At 32.2% G+C, this 16,068-nt stretch overlaps 2 protein-coding genes across 2 annotated transcripts; both read right to left on the bottom strand.

The window, feature by feature from the left end:
* Window positions 1–1,501: 1,501 nt before the first annotated feature.
* On the bottom strand, window positions 1,502–9,360 carry LOC136218958 (uncharacterized). Its single transcript, XM_066006145.1, is given in 4 exon segments — window positions 1,502–2,007; window positions 2,209–2,688; window positions 8,087–8,228; window positions 9,280–9,360. Coding segments are annotated over 4 exon segments (1,209 nt in total).
* A 514-nt stretch (window positions 9,361–9,874) lies between these two features.
* LOC136210419 (uncharacterized) lies at window positions 9,875–15,583 on the bottom strand. Its single transcript, XM_066001743.1, has 10 exons — window positions 15,344–15,583; window positions 12,485–12,544; window positions 12,359–12,398; window positions 12,032–12,210; window positions 11,852–11,890; window positions 11,537–11,623; window positions 11,320–11,380; window positions 10,851–10,975; window positions 10,646–10,737; window positions 9,875–10,123 (listed from the first exon to the last, which is right to left on the bottom strand). The coding sequence occupies exons 1-10, from the start codon at window positions 15,389–15,391 to the stop codon at window positions 10,009–10,011; spliced, it is 846 nt and encodes a 281-aa protein (XP_065857815.1). The 5' UTR covers window positions 15,392–15,583; the 3' UTR covers window positions 9,875–10,008.
* Window positions 15,584–16,068: the final 485 nt, after the last annotated feature.

Raw genomic sequence — 16,068 nt, 5'->3', positions numbered from 1 at the left:
AAATATAGTATTGAATTTTTTAGCATCGGACGCACTTAATAATATATAAATAAAATAATTGTATAATAAACAAAATAAAGTAAGTGTATTTTTATTTAAAAAATATAATATTGGATTTTTTTAGCATCAGAGGTACTTAATAATATATAAATAAAAGAATTGTATAATGAACAAATTAAAGCAAGTGTTCTAGAAAAAAAATATAGAGGAATTAAATAAATAAGAAATTAGAGCATGTTCTTGGATTTATTTTTCTATTAATAATTCATTATTATGCACATTTCTTTTTTTTCTATTAATAATTCATTATTATGCATATTTAATCGATATTAATAAGTGTATGCGTCAAATATTAAACAATAGAAGATACAAGGACAGTAGTATATTAAGCAGCGCGCGACATAATGTATAAGAAAAGTAATTGTCCTAGTGGTAAGTAATGTGGAGTGTATGTGGAAGTGCCTGAGTTTGAATCCCACCAGCAGCATTCCTTGTTGCACTCTACTAAGATAACTAGTTGCACTCTACTTCGATAGATTTACATTTTAGTGATCGAAGTCTTGACATAGCTCTAAATCTAAGTTGATCCTCATAAGCAAATATGAAGATTAAAAGTCAATCCTAGGTGGAACTCCATCTTCATGGCTTGACTCCACAACTTACTAGTCTGATCCTCTACTTTATCCGGTTGTCATGATGTTATTAAGGGTGATATAAAATCGATCTATTTTCGGCATCATATCCTAGTTAGAAATTCCAGCTCCATATCAAAGTAACCGTCTCCATATCAAAGTAACCGTCGCTTACAAAGAAGAAAAAAAATTCTACCTAAAATTAAAATAAAAAGTAAAAAAATAATATACAATGATAAGAACAACATATACAATTTCTTCTAGAAAATAAATGTACAAAAATACAAATGACATAAAGCCTTTCAAATGTGTTGGCTAATAGATTGATGCTCAAAATGAATATATATAATGCTTTTGTGAAGCTAGTTATGGAATGTGTCAGATCTGTTTCTTTTTTTTTCTGATCCATGGAGAGCCTAAGAGCATCTCCAACCATTACCCCCATATTTTCCTTTCCTATCTCCAATTCTCTATTTTTTCTTCCCCAATCCCTATTTTTTCTCCAACCCAAAAATATAATTTGTTCCCTAAAAAGAATATTCTCTTTTTTATTCCATTTCATATACATTATTTATTAATATTATAATACATTTTACATACACTTTTATTATTAATTGTTAATTTTATCAATTTAGACTAAAAATATTATATATAATTAAAAAAACTTATACATTAAAATGTAAAATATATATAATATAATAATTATTAATTTTATTTATTTATTAATATTAAGAAACACTTAAACATTACACGAAAATAAAATTAGAAACAAACATATAATAACACGTACACATTAACGGAAATAAAAATATAAACCAATATTAAAATAAGAAATAGATCATCGTTCATAAAGTTACGCCAATTTTTACCTAATCGGCTGAATTAGAATGTTCCTCCCAAAGATGTTCTATTAGTGCATTACGAAGTTCGAAATGTGCTTTTTGATCTTTGATCTGTCGATGACGCTCGGGGAATTCATTGAACTGAGTATTATAATTTGGTCTCATTTGAACATTTGAAGTTGATTCGTCTATCAATATGTCGATAGGTGCCTCTAAATCACGTTCATCCTCAATTATCATATTATGCAGGATAATGCAAGTTCGCATCACATCTTGAAGCACATTTTTCTTCCAAAATCTCACTGGGTTACGAATAATTGCAAACCTTGACTGCAATACACCGAATGCACGCTCCACATCTTTCCGACAAGATTCTTGTCTCTTTGTAAAATGTTTCATCTTTAGAGTCTGTGGATCCCGAATTGTTTAAACTAAAGTTGACTATTTGGGATAAATTCCATCAGCTAAATAATACCCCATATGGTATTCTTTGTGTTGAATATTGTAATGCACTAGAGGAGCAATACCATTAGCTAGATTGGAGAATAGGTCAGATGACTCCAACACATTTATGTCATTATTCGTCCCAGGCATACCGAAATATGCATGTCATATCCATAAATCATAATCAGCAACTGCTTCCAGAATAATTGTTGGTGATCCAGAACATCCATTATATTGCCCATGCCAAGCTGTAGGACAATTCTTCCATTGCCAATGCATACAATCTAAACTGCCCAACATTCCAGGAAAACCACGAGATTTACCAATATGAAGCAATCGAGCAATATCGTTGGCATTCGGAGATCTGAGATACTGCTCTGAGAAAATCTCCACAATAGAACGACAAAATTTCTTAAAGCTTTCAATTGCCGTTGACTCAGCAATTTTACAGTATTCATCGACAGCATCGGCTGGAATGCCATATGCCAAGATTCTCATTACAACAATTACTTTTTGAATAGATGACAAGCCAACTCGACCTACAGCATCAGTACGTTGTTGAAAGTAAAAATTATGTGCTGTAACTGCATCTATGATACGTTGGAAAAGAGTTCGAGACATTCTGAACCTTCTCCGAAAAGTGTTAGCATCAAAACGTGGATTACTACTAAAGTAATCGTCATACATATTTTGGTGTGCTTCTTCACGATTACGATTGACAAGTCGATGACCTTCCACTGAGCCAACATGAGATGTTTCACTACTTTGACCTTCAATTCATTGATAATTGTTGATTTCGCATAAATCTCTCATGAAACATTTGATCTTCTTTCTCCATTGCTTCGAAAGAAAATAGATCATCTTCAAGATTGTAATCCATGGAGTTATCTATTTATTTTATGGAGAAAGTGTGAATAAAATTCTTATAGAGTTATCCATTTATATAGAGAAGTCTTATGCATTATTGCAATTCTGGAGCCTTGTGCATTATTTAGAGTGTGGTAGTAGGTTACACTGTAGCGTGCCAGTGAAATTATTACAATTCTGGAGCCTTGTGCATTATTTAGAGTGTGGTAGTGGGTAATACTGTAGCGTTCCAGTGAAATTATTACAATTCTGGAGCCTTGTGCATTATTTAGAGTGTGGTAGTGGGTAATACTGTAGCGTGCCAGAGATATTATTATAATTCTGGAGCCTTGTGCATTATTTAGAGTGTGGTAGTGGGTAATACTGTAGCGTGCCAAAGATATTATTATAATTCTAGAGCCTTGTGCATTATTTAGAGTGTGATAGTGGGTAATACTATAGCGTTCCATAGATATTATTACAATTCTGGAGCCTTGTGCATTATTTAGAGTGTGGTAGTGGGTAATACTGTAGCATTCCAGAGATATTATTACAATTCTGGAGCCTTGTGCATTATTTAGAGTGTGGTAGTGGGTTACACTGTAGCGTGCCAAATATATTATTATAATTCTAGAGCCTTGTGCATTATTTAGAGTGTGGTAGTGGGTTACACTGTAGCGTGCCAGAGATATCTATACTATATATAATTACGGAAGCAGAGAAAAATGAGAAGAAGTGTTTTAGAGGTCTTTTTGATGAGTTGTCAACGTAGTAAAAAATCAGATTAAAAATATTTAATTAATTAAAAATAAATATTTAATTAATTAAAAATAACAAATTTATATTTATAATACATTAAATAATTACTAGCCCATTAATTAAAATAATAAAAGAAAGCAAGAGTTACGGGAAGATGAAAAAACACAAAGCAAAGGAAATCCAAAAGTCACAAATAAACTTCTATATAAAGCATGATAGATAGTATTCCACCATTATATTCATTGGTCACGATAGATAATATTATATTTCTGAAGGTAAATATTCGATTTTTTTCATATGTTGTAGTTATTTTGTTCTCAATTATGTTGTTGTTTTATTTTTATTAAACAATAGTTGTTATAGTTTCATCTTTCAGATTCATTTCTGTTGTTACCCAGGTTCAATACCTCTCGCTATCTTATCCATGTTTTCTTTTTATTTGTCTTTTTTTTTTCCAAACTAATAGCTTCAATTGAAGAAATCTGACAGAAATAGAAGATGCATGAACAACTAAAACCGGAAAACACAAAAGTGTCAAAAATTACAAGAAATTCTTATGTTTCTCAAGGTAATTATTCGATTTTTTTTTCATATGTTGTAGTTATTTTTGTTCTCAATTGTGTTGTTGTTTTTTTTATTAAACAATAGTTGTTATAGTTTCGTTTTTCAGAGATGAAATTCCATTTCTGTCGTTACCCATGTTCCATACCTCTCGCTACCTTATCCATGTTTTCTTTTTTATTTGTCTTTTATTTTTTTTTTCAAAATGACTAAAATAAAGATTTTGTAAATTTGTATTCTTTTTTAGTATATGTTGCTAGGTGTTATCGTTTCGATTGCTAACTCTTAACTAAAATTTAGATTTTCGGCTTTATATGAACTCAATTTTTGGCTTTCTTAATTGTGCTGTTGTTTTATTTTTATTAAACAATTGTTGTTAGAGTTTCATCTTTCAGAGATGAAATTCCATTTCTGTCATTATTCAGATTCCATACCTCTCGCTACCTTATCCATGTTTTCTTTTTTATTTATTTATTTTTCAAAATGACTAAAATAAAGATTTGGTATATTTGCATTCTTTTTTAGTATATGTTCCTAGGTGTTATCGTTTTGATTGTTAACTCTAACTAAAATTTAGATTTTCGGCTTTTTATGAACTCAATTTTTAGTTTTAATTGAAGTTAGATTAATTTTTCTAATTCGGAACATGTTGAAATCCACTCATTTTTTAGTTTGAGTTTAGCTAATTGATATGGATTGTATTTTTTATTTTTATGCATTTTGGTACAAATAGATATAAAGTTTCACACGATAATTATTCATTGAAGTTTGAGACATATTAAATAAAATATTAAAGAGATATTGAAATATTATACTTACAATGAAGTTTATTTCAATATAAATTATGTTATATTATTATTATTATCAAGAAGTTATTTTTTCCCAATTTTCTAGATAATGAGATTGTAAGCGTCTAATACGCTTGATAAGATGTTTATTCTTGAAGAATGTGGATTATGCTAGATACGAATTCAAAATCAAGGTAAATAAAAATAAATTTTGATGCTCAAAATCCTAAAAATGTACATTAATTATGGATATCGGGATAATTGCTTTTGCAACATTGACTTATATAATTTTTAACTATTATATTATGGTTCGTATAAAATTGTTAGTATTTCAAGAGTTTTTGATCATAGGACAAATTATTGAAAAATATTAATTAAGAAAATATTATTATTTGAATCTTTTCAAATTCTCAAATGTTGAGCATAATGTTTCTAATTAATATAATTAATTTCACATATTAATTATAAAACGTTTTTTTTGTACTGAGTGGTTACAATTGCGATTTAATTCTATTTAACTAAAATTAATTTATGGACTTAATACTTCATTAAGAAAAAATAAAATGTTTAGTTAATGGGCAAAAAATATTTTCACTCTCCTCTTTATACGCTTATTTCTCGACATTCTCTCTTATTTTCTAAAAAAAAAAACCGAGAGGAAGATGCTTCTCTCCTAATTATCTTTTCCGCCCCTTCATTTTTTTTTCAATTCTTTTGTTTGTTTTTCTTACTTACAAAATTCAAGAATATATAATTATTAGAAAATATTAATGAAGTCAAATAAGTGATATCTGCGAGTATGGCTGATATTCTATATAGTGAAAGAATGAAAAACAAATTGATCGAATGTCTTGATGAGATATTACGAGATGAAAATAGGAGAAATCGTCATCTTAAACTGATTCAATTAGATATATTGGGTTATTGTAGCAGAATGAATAATTGAACTCGAATACTTTGTGATCATGAAATTCTATCAACCAAAATAATTATCATCAAGATGAATTTGTGACTAATTCTTACGAATTTTATTTTTTTATATGTAACATATTGAATTGATTAAGTTTCTTCATATGCAACATTAGAAAAGTATTGACTGTAATAGTTTATAAAATAACATATTGATGTTGCTTCCATTTTAACATAGATTGTAATTCTTTTGTATCGTAGATATAATATTTAATTTTAATTGTAGTTTAATTCAATTTTTGTTTAACCTATATTGTAATTCTTTTGTATCGTAAATATAATATTTAATTTTAATTATAGTTTAATTCAATTTTTGGTTTTTTTATTATATTCTAATATATTTCTTAATTAATCTGCTATTTTATTATTATTGTTTCACAGAATATTTGGAATATGAAAATGTATTAAAATTCCTAAAAAGTACAAATCATTGAATTTTGTAAAAATAAATAAATCATTCATTTTAGTTAAAATTCTATAAAAAAAAGTAGTCAATTATTTTTAAAATTAATTTAATTTGAATTATCATTAAAAAATATATATTAATTTCAAATATACATAATATAAATTTTTTTTCATAGCATGATATAAAATTATTTAAAAGTAAATATGTCAATTTATTTATTTATCTAAATTATATAAAAGTTTCATACCCCGTGCATCGCACGGGTTTTCGACTAGTTATTATAATTCTAGAGCCTTGAGCATTATTTTGAGTGTGGTAGTGGGTAATATTGTAGCGTTCCAGATATATTATTATAATTCTGGAGCCTTGTGCATTATTTAGAGTGTGGTAGTCGGTTACACTGTAGCGTGCCAGAGATTTCAAAATCTTTTGGAGGGAATAACTCTATAAATAGAACCAAGCTCATCACAACCATTGCACTACTTCATTTTCTCTTCTAAACTTCTGAATTCTTAAGATATTCATAAACTTCTGAAGAATGTCAAGCAGTCGAGGAGATGGATTCACTAATATTGAGGATGTGGTGCTAGTTTCTGCGTATTTGCAGATATCACAAGATCCAATTGTAGGGAAAAATCAAAGAAGAAAAGATTTTTGGAAGAGAGTAGCAGCTATCTACATTCAAAAAAAGATCTTAGCTGCCAAGAAATGAACTATGGTTCACTTGATCATAGACACCAGAGAATTGATAAAGCAGTCAAAAAATTTAAAGGATGTTTAAGACAAATTGAACGGAGGCACCCAAGTGGTGCAAACGACAGTAACATGGTGAGTATTTTTTTTCTTTAAATTAATCATTTTACTTAAAATTAGTCCTTTTGATATGTTCGTAATAGATTTTAATGTATTGTAGATGAATCAAGCGAAAGAACTTATGAAGATGGATGCCAACTTTAAAAGTGGGTTCAAGTTCGATCATGTATGGAATATATGCAAACTAAAAGTAATTGAATATCCACGATCTTTCGAACACTGACATGTAATTTAGGAGTCATAGAATAGTTTATAAAAAACGAATATAAGGTTTTAATGGGCAAGAATACTAATTAATTGTATTATAATAAATAAGAATATAGAACCAAATAAAAAGATAACATATAAAGTTAATAGAGAAATAATATAATATGGTTAATTTAATTGTGACGTTTCGCTTAAATTGTATATATTTTGTAAACGTTAAGATTAAATTCGTATTATTTTGTAAACGTTAAGCCTATATTGGTGCTATTTTGTACGTAAGGCCTAAATTGATGTTATATTGTAAACGTTAAGCCTAAATTGATATTATGTTGTAAACGTTAAGCCTATATTGGTGCTATTTTGAACGTTAAGTCTAAATTGGTACTTCTCCAAAAACCCTAGACCTATTTTGATACCTTATCCCTTAATATATTAAAGACAGTGGATGGTTGGACAATATTCAACTACTATAGATGCTCTAATAAGGGAGCTTAGGTGGTTAAACAAGTATGGATATGCTTATGGTTAACAAAGTCAATTTTGATTCGTTGCGTCACACTCTCAAAATGTAATCATTAAAATGGTGTATATTCAATGCTTCATTGCGAAATTCTAGTGGAGTTCCAACGGTGAGAATAGGAAAACCCATTGATTGAATGTGGATTGTCTTTGTCTTTCCAAGAATAATGGAGGGTTGGGGTTTCGAAATTTAAAATCCTTCAACTTGGCTAAAGGTAAACAATGTTAACACTTCATTTCACATCCAAATCCAAATTCACTGTGTTATCAGATTTTAAAAACAAAGTACTCCCCCAGAACAGAACTGGTTTCCTTTCCGCTCATTGTGGCTGCAGAGTGGTAATTGGAGAGAATCATAATTAAGCAAGGTAGCTGTTGTGTTGGCGAAGGAGAACTTGTTAACCAGCACAATTCGATTAAACCTCTGCTGCCAATTTTGGGGCTGCCAAATACCAAAGTTAACTGTCTAAAATTGGAGTTCTTATATTAAGCTCTTCCATGTCACTCGGAGAACTCCCAATTCACATTTGGACACGTGTATGGTGACCCAACATAATAATTAAAATAATAGAGCCTCTTATAATAATTGTGGGTTCATATTACACGTGTCAAAATATGTATGGAAGGTCCTCTATTTGATATGAAAAACCGGGTGCTTTTAATAATTTGCCCTAAAATTGATCCGGTTTCAAATAATTGGAAACGTGATACTGTTAAGGATCTTTTTTGTCCCTTCTGAAGCAAATGCTATTTTGAAAATGTAATATAAAAGTTAAAAAAGCACTAGAATGTTATCCGAACTTGTACATTTCTAAAAGGGTTAATACACATATTTGCCCTCGTGTTTTCTCGGAAAAACACATATGCCCCTGTATCAAATAAACGCACTAAAATCTCCTTGTACTTGTCACAACCCTACGGATATACCCCACACTAACGGAATGATGATTTGGCACAAACGCCGTTCCACGTGGAACGCCACGTCATGCCACGTCAACTGCCAACAAATCAAAATGAATCCTACGTGGCAAAGTAAAAAGGGTTAATACACATATTTGCCCTCGTGTTTTCTCGGAAAAACACATATGCCCCTGTATCAAATAAACCCACTAAAATCTCCTTGTACTTGTTAATAAGTTATCATGCCACGTCCCTTTTTTAAAAATTTAAATAATTAAAAATATGTCTACATAGCATTGTAATTCCTAAGTCACAGCATACAACTTCTTGTGCCAGAATTCATCCTAAAACGACTTGTTCATGAATTTGACCGCATCATCCATGAACTGCATATAATTGAAATCATCAACTCAATAAAACATAGAATCAGAAACATTTCTGGTTTGAACACAATTATAAAACCGCTTTCTGGATATTTATGAGCATATCATTTCTCAATAGTAGCAAACACTCGCTGAATGTAAACCTGTAAAATATAGAAACCGTTTAACCCAAAAGCTTAATGACCGTTTCAAAGTTTAATTAATTCGTACCTGATAGCCTTCAAGGAGATGGAGAATAATGCGAGCATTAGGGAAATCACTCTCTCTCTCTTTCTTTCGACTCTTTCTCATTTTAGACGTTAGGGTAAACCTATTCCTAGGTATGAACTGCTACTTATATGAACTGTCATGTAGACATATTTTTAATTATTTAAATTTTTAAAAAAGGGACGTGGCATGATAACTTATTAACAAATACAATGAGATTTTAGTGGGTTTATTTGATACAGGGGCATATGTGTTTTTCCGAGAAAACACGAGGGCAAATATGTGTATTAACCCTTTTTACTTTGCCACGTAGGATTCATTTTGATTTGTTGGCAGTTGACGTGGCATGACGTGGCGTTTCACGTGGAACGGCGTTTGTGCCAAATCATCATTCCGTTAGTGTGGGGTATATCTGTAGGGTTGTGACAAGTACAATGAGATTTTAGTGGGTTTATTTGATACAGGGGCATATGTGTTTTTCTGAGAAAACACAAGGACAAATATGTGTATTAACCCTTTCTAAAATATGTATAGGTTTTTAAGATGCAGATATATGTAAAAGGAAATGCAAAACTCAATCTAAAAAAAAAGTATGAAATATTGTTTAGATTCTCTGGCTTCAATTGATATGACTATATATTCGAATCAAACAAAATGAAAATACTACAATGATTGCTATGTGGGGTTGGAATCCCTTTAAGAAAGATCTCAAGGACAAGAACACTATATAATTCACACATCAGTCAAAATTAATGAAGATACAATCACAACATATGCTAGGAAAAAAAATAAAGCTATTTGAACGAAGAACTTTGGATTTTCTCTCATGTTTGGAGATGTCACTGCCCTGAAAACCATCATAACCCATTTACACACTGTTAAACCTTGAAAACCCACAAACTATATTTCTTATAACTTCTAAAGAGGAGAAAGAGGAAGAATGATGATAGGAACTGTGTGAGATCACATTACATAAAGATAAAACCACACACATGACCCTCAACTTTGGCATTACTAACATGATTGAACTTTAAAACCGGACGATGAAGTTTGATATACTAACATAAAAATCCAAATGAACTTTGACCACTGTAAATCTCGGTTGACCATGTGAATTGCGGGTAAATCACTCCTTTGTTCCGGGGCCATCATATTAGTAGTAATGCCAACTCAGGGATTCACGTGGTCAATGGTAATTTGGACTTTTATGTTAGTATATTTCAAAATTTGGGAACTTATATGTCTGTTTTTGGAGTTCGGGTGTCATCATGTTAGTAAAACCAAAGTCGAGGGGGCATGGGTGTATTTTACCCATTAAATATACAGAGATCATGCTGCAGAAAAAGAAAAGAAAAGAAGAAGATGTTACCGAGCAATGCGTTGTGAAAATCTTTGAAAGGGCAAACTTTGGATAAAGACGATGCCTGGTCCAGTTAGAGTTGCTGTCACTAAATTGTCGCCCTACAGTTTCATAGCATTACAGTTAAAACGACTATCATATTCAGGTTGAACTAGAGTAGTATAATCACTAAAATGGCAAAGGGAAGATGAAAAAGAAAAAATTAGGAACGTACCCCAAAAACTACCCTTCGCATGGGACCATTATATTTGATTTGGACATTCACTGATGTATTAAGGGCAACGATGCAAGAAACATCCACAGATAGTATCTCGCCCACCTCAAGATTTTTCTGTATGACTAGCAGAAAAATGAGACCAATAAATTTTGAGAATCTCTATACAAGTGGACAACATATGGAAGAAGGAATATATCAAAACAGATTTAAGAATCAATAAAAGGTAAAGTGAGCGGCCAAAGGTATAACCTTTGGGCAAGAAAAAAAAAAGGACTAGGAGAATATAACAGCACAAAGGAAACGAGACCAGTTCACCAGATACATAAGCAGGCAGACTCAGGATTGAACTAGCTTGGACGTATCCAAATTTCAATGTTAAATTGATTGCTAACAGATTATAGGGCAGCCGTACTCTTAGAAGGAACTATACGAGTAATTTAATGATGTGATGTTGTAAAATGCATACCAGATCCACCAGCCAGGATGAATGCAAGCCCCTGTCCAGATAGCTTCTGTCTCAAAAATCCCTATAATGAATACAGATAAGTCAGAAGCTTGAGCAAAGAAAACCATGAGACAAGAAAATAGAATATTGTCATTTGTCATCTGCTTGAACAAAAGAGGAGTGGGAAAATGAAAAGAAGAGGAAGGAGGTGAGCACTAAGCAAACAGCATTATCTTACCTCTGCACTGGCCATGACATTGCGGGCTCTAGGATCAACTGAATTGCTGACCTTTACATCATTGACAGAGCAAAGGAAAGCATCTGGCTACATAACAGTTTGACAGTCACATAAAGTTGCTACTGGTAAAATGTAAAAAAGGAGGGTAACAGGGTAAATCAACCCGAAGAATCATAAAACACTATAGGGCAACTGAAGACCATTTCCTAAGTAGATCACACGAAGAAGGAAAAAAAAAAAAAGCATTTAAGGTTATGGTTTATTACTTTGTCCTCCAAACAAACCAAACACAAATTTGCAAGGCAGGAACTCTACCTGGCATAACATTTCTCCGCCAAACATTGCCAGATCAATCTACAAAAGAAATGAGAGCAAGACAGAAACCAGTAATTTTAGTCATATTGAAAAATCAACTTGTCACTGTGAGCTTGAATATATAACCAACCCCCTGATAGATGCATCATCGAAAGAAAAATGGCACTTTGGAGCACTAACCGGAAGTATTCTTGCAAGAGAAGGTGCAGCAATTCCAACAAATCCATCCCTTGAACCAGTATTATGAACAACTATACTTGTGACAGTCTTCCCAAAGAGCCATTGCCACATACCAACTTCATTTTCAGGTACAAAGACATTCTCCATTTCAACAGAACCAGACATGAAGCACATAGAACCTGCAGTTTATTAGCATATTCAGTTCCATGTATAATAGCAGTGAAACGTGATGAAAGTTGTAAAATTTTAACTCTAGAAAATATTAGTCAGCTGAAAAAATTAACATATGATTGCAAAACACTAAAAAGAGGCCATTATTCAATTTACCTGGTTTTGCAACAACCCTTTCTTGTGGTTTCAACATTATCTGTCCATGTAAAATCCAATACCAAGAAAATTAGAACGTTAGAAGGAGAAAATTGGATTATGGCTAGTGATGGTCAATATACAAACCTGGACCACCTGTGCTTCCCCACCCAAAATTTGGAAAGCTATTACAGCATCTTGTTGACTCTGCAAGCAATAACCCTTGTGAGTTATGTAGCATGATATGTCATAAAATCTACAGAGGCTCACAGTATTTGTACAAAACAAAACTACAATAGACACAGCGATCCTTATATCAAAGGAGACTCCATAAACACTGCACCATCTTTCATGATGGAAACAAAAGAGTCACAGGTTCATCAAATCATACTACAAAATCACCATCTATTAATTTTATACTCTACACAAATGAATGCCAATAAACATAGAAACCCCCCAATACACGGCTTTTGAAACAGATCTGTCAATGACTATTATCGTTACTCAATGATGGTCCTTATTTTAGTACACGTGATTCAGAAATAACAAACCAGATAATTTCAACTGTAAAGCTAGCTACCGTATTTCTTCTATTTACACTTCGAAATTTACTTATTTGACATCCTTACTGCTAATAAATTGCCAATAGGGCAAATTTAATTTAGTGGAACAGTTCTCTGCAAAATGAACTTGACGTTTAGCCCACCATACTTTTGCATGGTCCAAAATCTAAACTTAAATCAAACAATAAATATCATTAAGATGGAAAAAGGACAAAATGATCTAATATGAGAGTGATAAATCATCAGGTTCCTATATCTGAAAAATTAAATACTTTAATTCTTAATTCCATTCAATTACAACACCATGGTCCAGAAGGAAAAAAGAAGGATGTCTAAACAAGGCCTTCAGCACTTCAGCTTCTAGTGAGTCAAATGCACACAAGCTATTATCATGCCTCGAACCCTTAACCTAGGTCACAACTCAGAATGAAGCAACCCTATTACTGGAACAATGAGCACTCACAAAACAGTTCCTCACATGGACAACTACAATTACCTTAACTAAACTTGCTAAAGTTTATTTAATGAATCTCTGTGTGCCGAGGATCTTTTAATATAAAACTGTCACAAGATCCCGTAGCTAGAGGCTCCATTAAATACATGATTTCTAATTGCTTAACTATACCTAGCAGTCCCCATTCACAAGAAGGCTAATCAACCAAAAAGTTAACTCACACTATCCTCCTTTGGTAACAGGATATTCATGTGAATGTGAATAAGTTAGATAAAGCATCCAAATTTCGGAGAATCAAAGTACAATAATACACATTCATAGTCCACCAAAATGTCCTGATGAATAATTTACTGTTCAAAATTCACCATTTTTGTTCAACAGTATGATGCACAGATAAAACGATCCAAAATATTTAAGATGATATATTCTAATTTTTTTCAAGTTCCCTGCATGTTAGATGATCCCATCATATTAAGCTAATTTGGTTTCAGAAGACAATTTCATTAAAGATCATGATTGCTAGAAAGAAATATTAACACAGCAATACTACCTCAATCATCAGCAGAAAAACAGTACTAAGTGGGTGGGAACGAGAAAGATCAATTTAAAACAGATCCATAACGAGGCGATTTATCCCCTTGCAAATGATGGTCATCATAATGGGAAAGTAAAAAACTTGAATATGTAGACAGTTAGGCACTTAGGAAGCCAAGGTATCACCAGTAAGGTACACACTCTTAGACAACGGATGCCACAATAAAGTTTTTACATAACAATTCAGAATTCAGGACGGAGTAAAATGTGCTCTAGCCTCTAATGTTATTACCCATGTTGCACAGGAACTCTTCTTCATTAGCGTCTTTGCATTTCATGTCCGTTTCCTAGCTAATTTTTCTTAGAAATAACATCTCCCAGTATCCGCTTCCGCTTCCGTTTCATTTCCTGTTTCTGTTTCCGTGCAACATAGGTTATTACTTGCATTTCATACATACCAATGTTTGTCTTGAGGAGTCTTTACTGACTGGAAGCCAACCTGGGTCCCAAGTTAAAGGCACAATCTCATTTGAAGCTTGGTGTCAACATCCCAGTTGTACCAAGAAGTTCTCTTGTTTTGACCAAATGCCACAATAGATTTCCATAAGTGGATGGCTGTGCCATTTTAATGGAATCCACCCATACGGTCAATGCTATTCTATAATTCTCCAAATGATGTAGCATAACATAATGCAGCATGCACTACAAATTCCTTTATATGTGTGTTCTATGAACTAATCCACCATATTTTTGCAATTCCATATTTTGCTTTAACCTTGCACTGAATTATAAAACACAAATTCCAACTTCAAACTTATCAGGCACACTTTGATACTCTCTTTTTCCTTAAAACTGCACTGTTCTTTTCTCCCAGTCATAGAGTAAGAATCCCAACTTCAACTCATACAAATAATATGCAAACTAATTTAACTTTTTTCTTGCAGAATATATTATTCGACTTAGTGAATTACAGAGTTTCCTTTGATTATTTTTCTTGCCCTCAAATTCCACAATCTTATATTCCCCTGCTTAGTCGTCTAGAGTTTCAAATAGTTACAGGTTTCGTACACTCCTCCATCCTTGTACTTAAACAATCAGTTATCAGTAGACAGTTTTATTTTTTCAAGAAAAAAATATGTTCAATTAATGAGAATATACTGTATTTAGAGAATCAACCGCTTAACAACTAATCCCAACTCTATCGAGTTTAACCCTAAGCAAACTAAGTAACAACAAGATCTCCAACTACACACGCAAGCCGACATGAATCAAACCACAAAACCACATTAAAACCTAAATTCACATAAAATTGAATCAACTAAGCGCTTTCTATATCCAAGTAGATGAAACATACGACTTAATTTTCTATGCTCTGAATGTTCCAAATAAGAAAGCTATAATAACTGGAAATTCACATGTACAAATGATTTATAAAGAAAATGACAAGAAGAATACCTGATAAACATAAGGCTGAAACGGAGTAGAGAAAAACGGTGCCGCCATGGGGAGCAAACGCAGAGGATTATAGCCGTGAAGGAACAGAGATCGAGGTAAATCTTAAATCGTCAAATTTGAATATTTTCAGGAGAACAACATTTCCATTTTCTTGATCAGATCGATAATTGGAAATTCACATAAATGTTTTATTCGAACTTATATTCGCGATTCACGAACTCGAAGGAGTAGATTAAGTTCTCTTATTTATTTAATGATTGATTTCGGATCGATTACTGGCTTCGGTGTGAAGTATAAAATTACTAATATGTCCCTGATTAGAGGGGGCTTTGTCTTTGAAAATTAGCTGACTGATGCAGTTTTTAATTGGTTTGTTTTGTCAAAACGAAGTACAGTCTGGACTTTTTCCTCTACGCATACTGTTCTAGCTACGGGGATAGGTTGCTTTGAAGCTTGCGTGGACAAATTATGATGAAGTGGCGTATTTTTATTGGCTGGAACGTCAATCTCGACGTGTTCTCGGTCGTTTGGTCAATCTCCGGTGTCTGATGGGTAAATTACACCCATGGCCATTAAACTTTGCCCATTTTAACATTGTGGCTACTAAACTTCAATTCTTGACGGTATAACCTCTAGACTTTACATTTTTTAACACTGTTGGTCACTCAACTTTAACTAAATCCTCAAAATGACCGTTAACAACCTCAAAATGAAAATATTCAAGA

The sequence above is a fragment of the Euphorbia lathyris genome, chromosome 1, assembly GCF_963576675.1.
Source record: "Euphorbia lathyris chromosome 1, ddEupLath1.1, whole genome shotgun sequence".
Taxonomy (NCBI): domain Eukaryota; kingdom Viridiplantae; phylum Streptophyta; class Magnoliopsida; order Malpighiales; family Euphorbiaceae; genus Euphorbia; species Euphorbia lathyris.
Note: the sequence above shows the minus strand (reverse complement) of the source record. Positions and strands in the feature narration are given on the sequence as shown.

Bases quoted from the DNA above. Each gene is read 5' to 3' on its own strand.
- LOC136210419 (XM_066001743.1), bottom strand. From the start codon at position 15,391: ATGGCGGCACCGTTTTTCTCTACTCCGTTTCAGCCTTATGTTTATCAG. The intron at 11,891-12,031 runs GTTAGTGCTCCA...TTTCTTTTGTAG, and splicing joins CTCTTGCAAGAATACTTCCG to ATTGATCTGGCAATGTTTGG. The intron at 10,124-10,645 runs GTAACATCTTCT...GATGGTTTTCAG, and splicing joins TTTTCACAACGCATTGCTCG to GGCAGTGACATCTCCAAACA.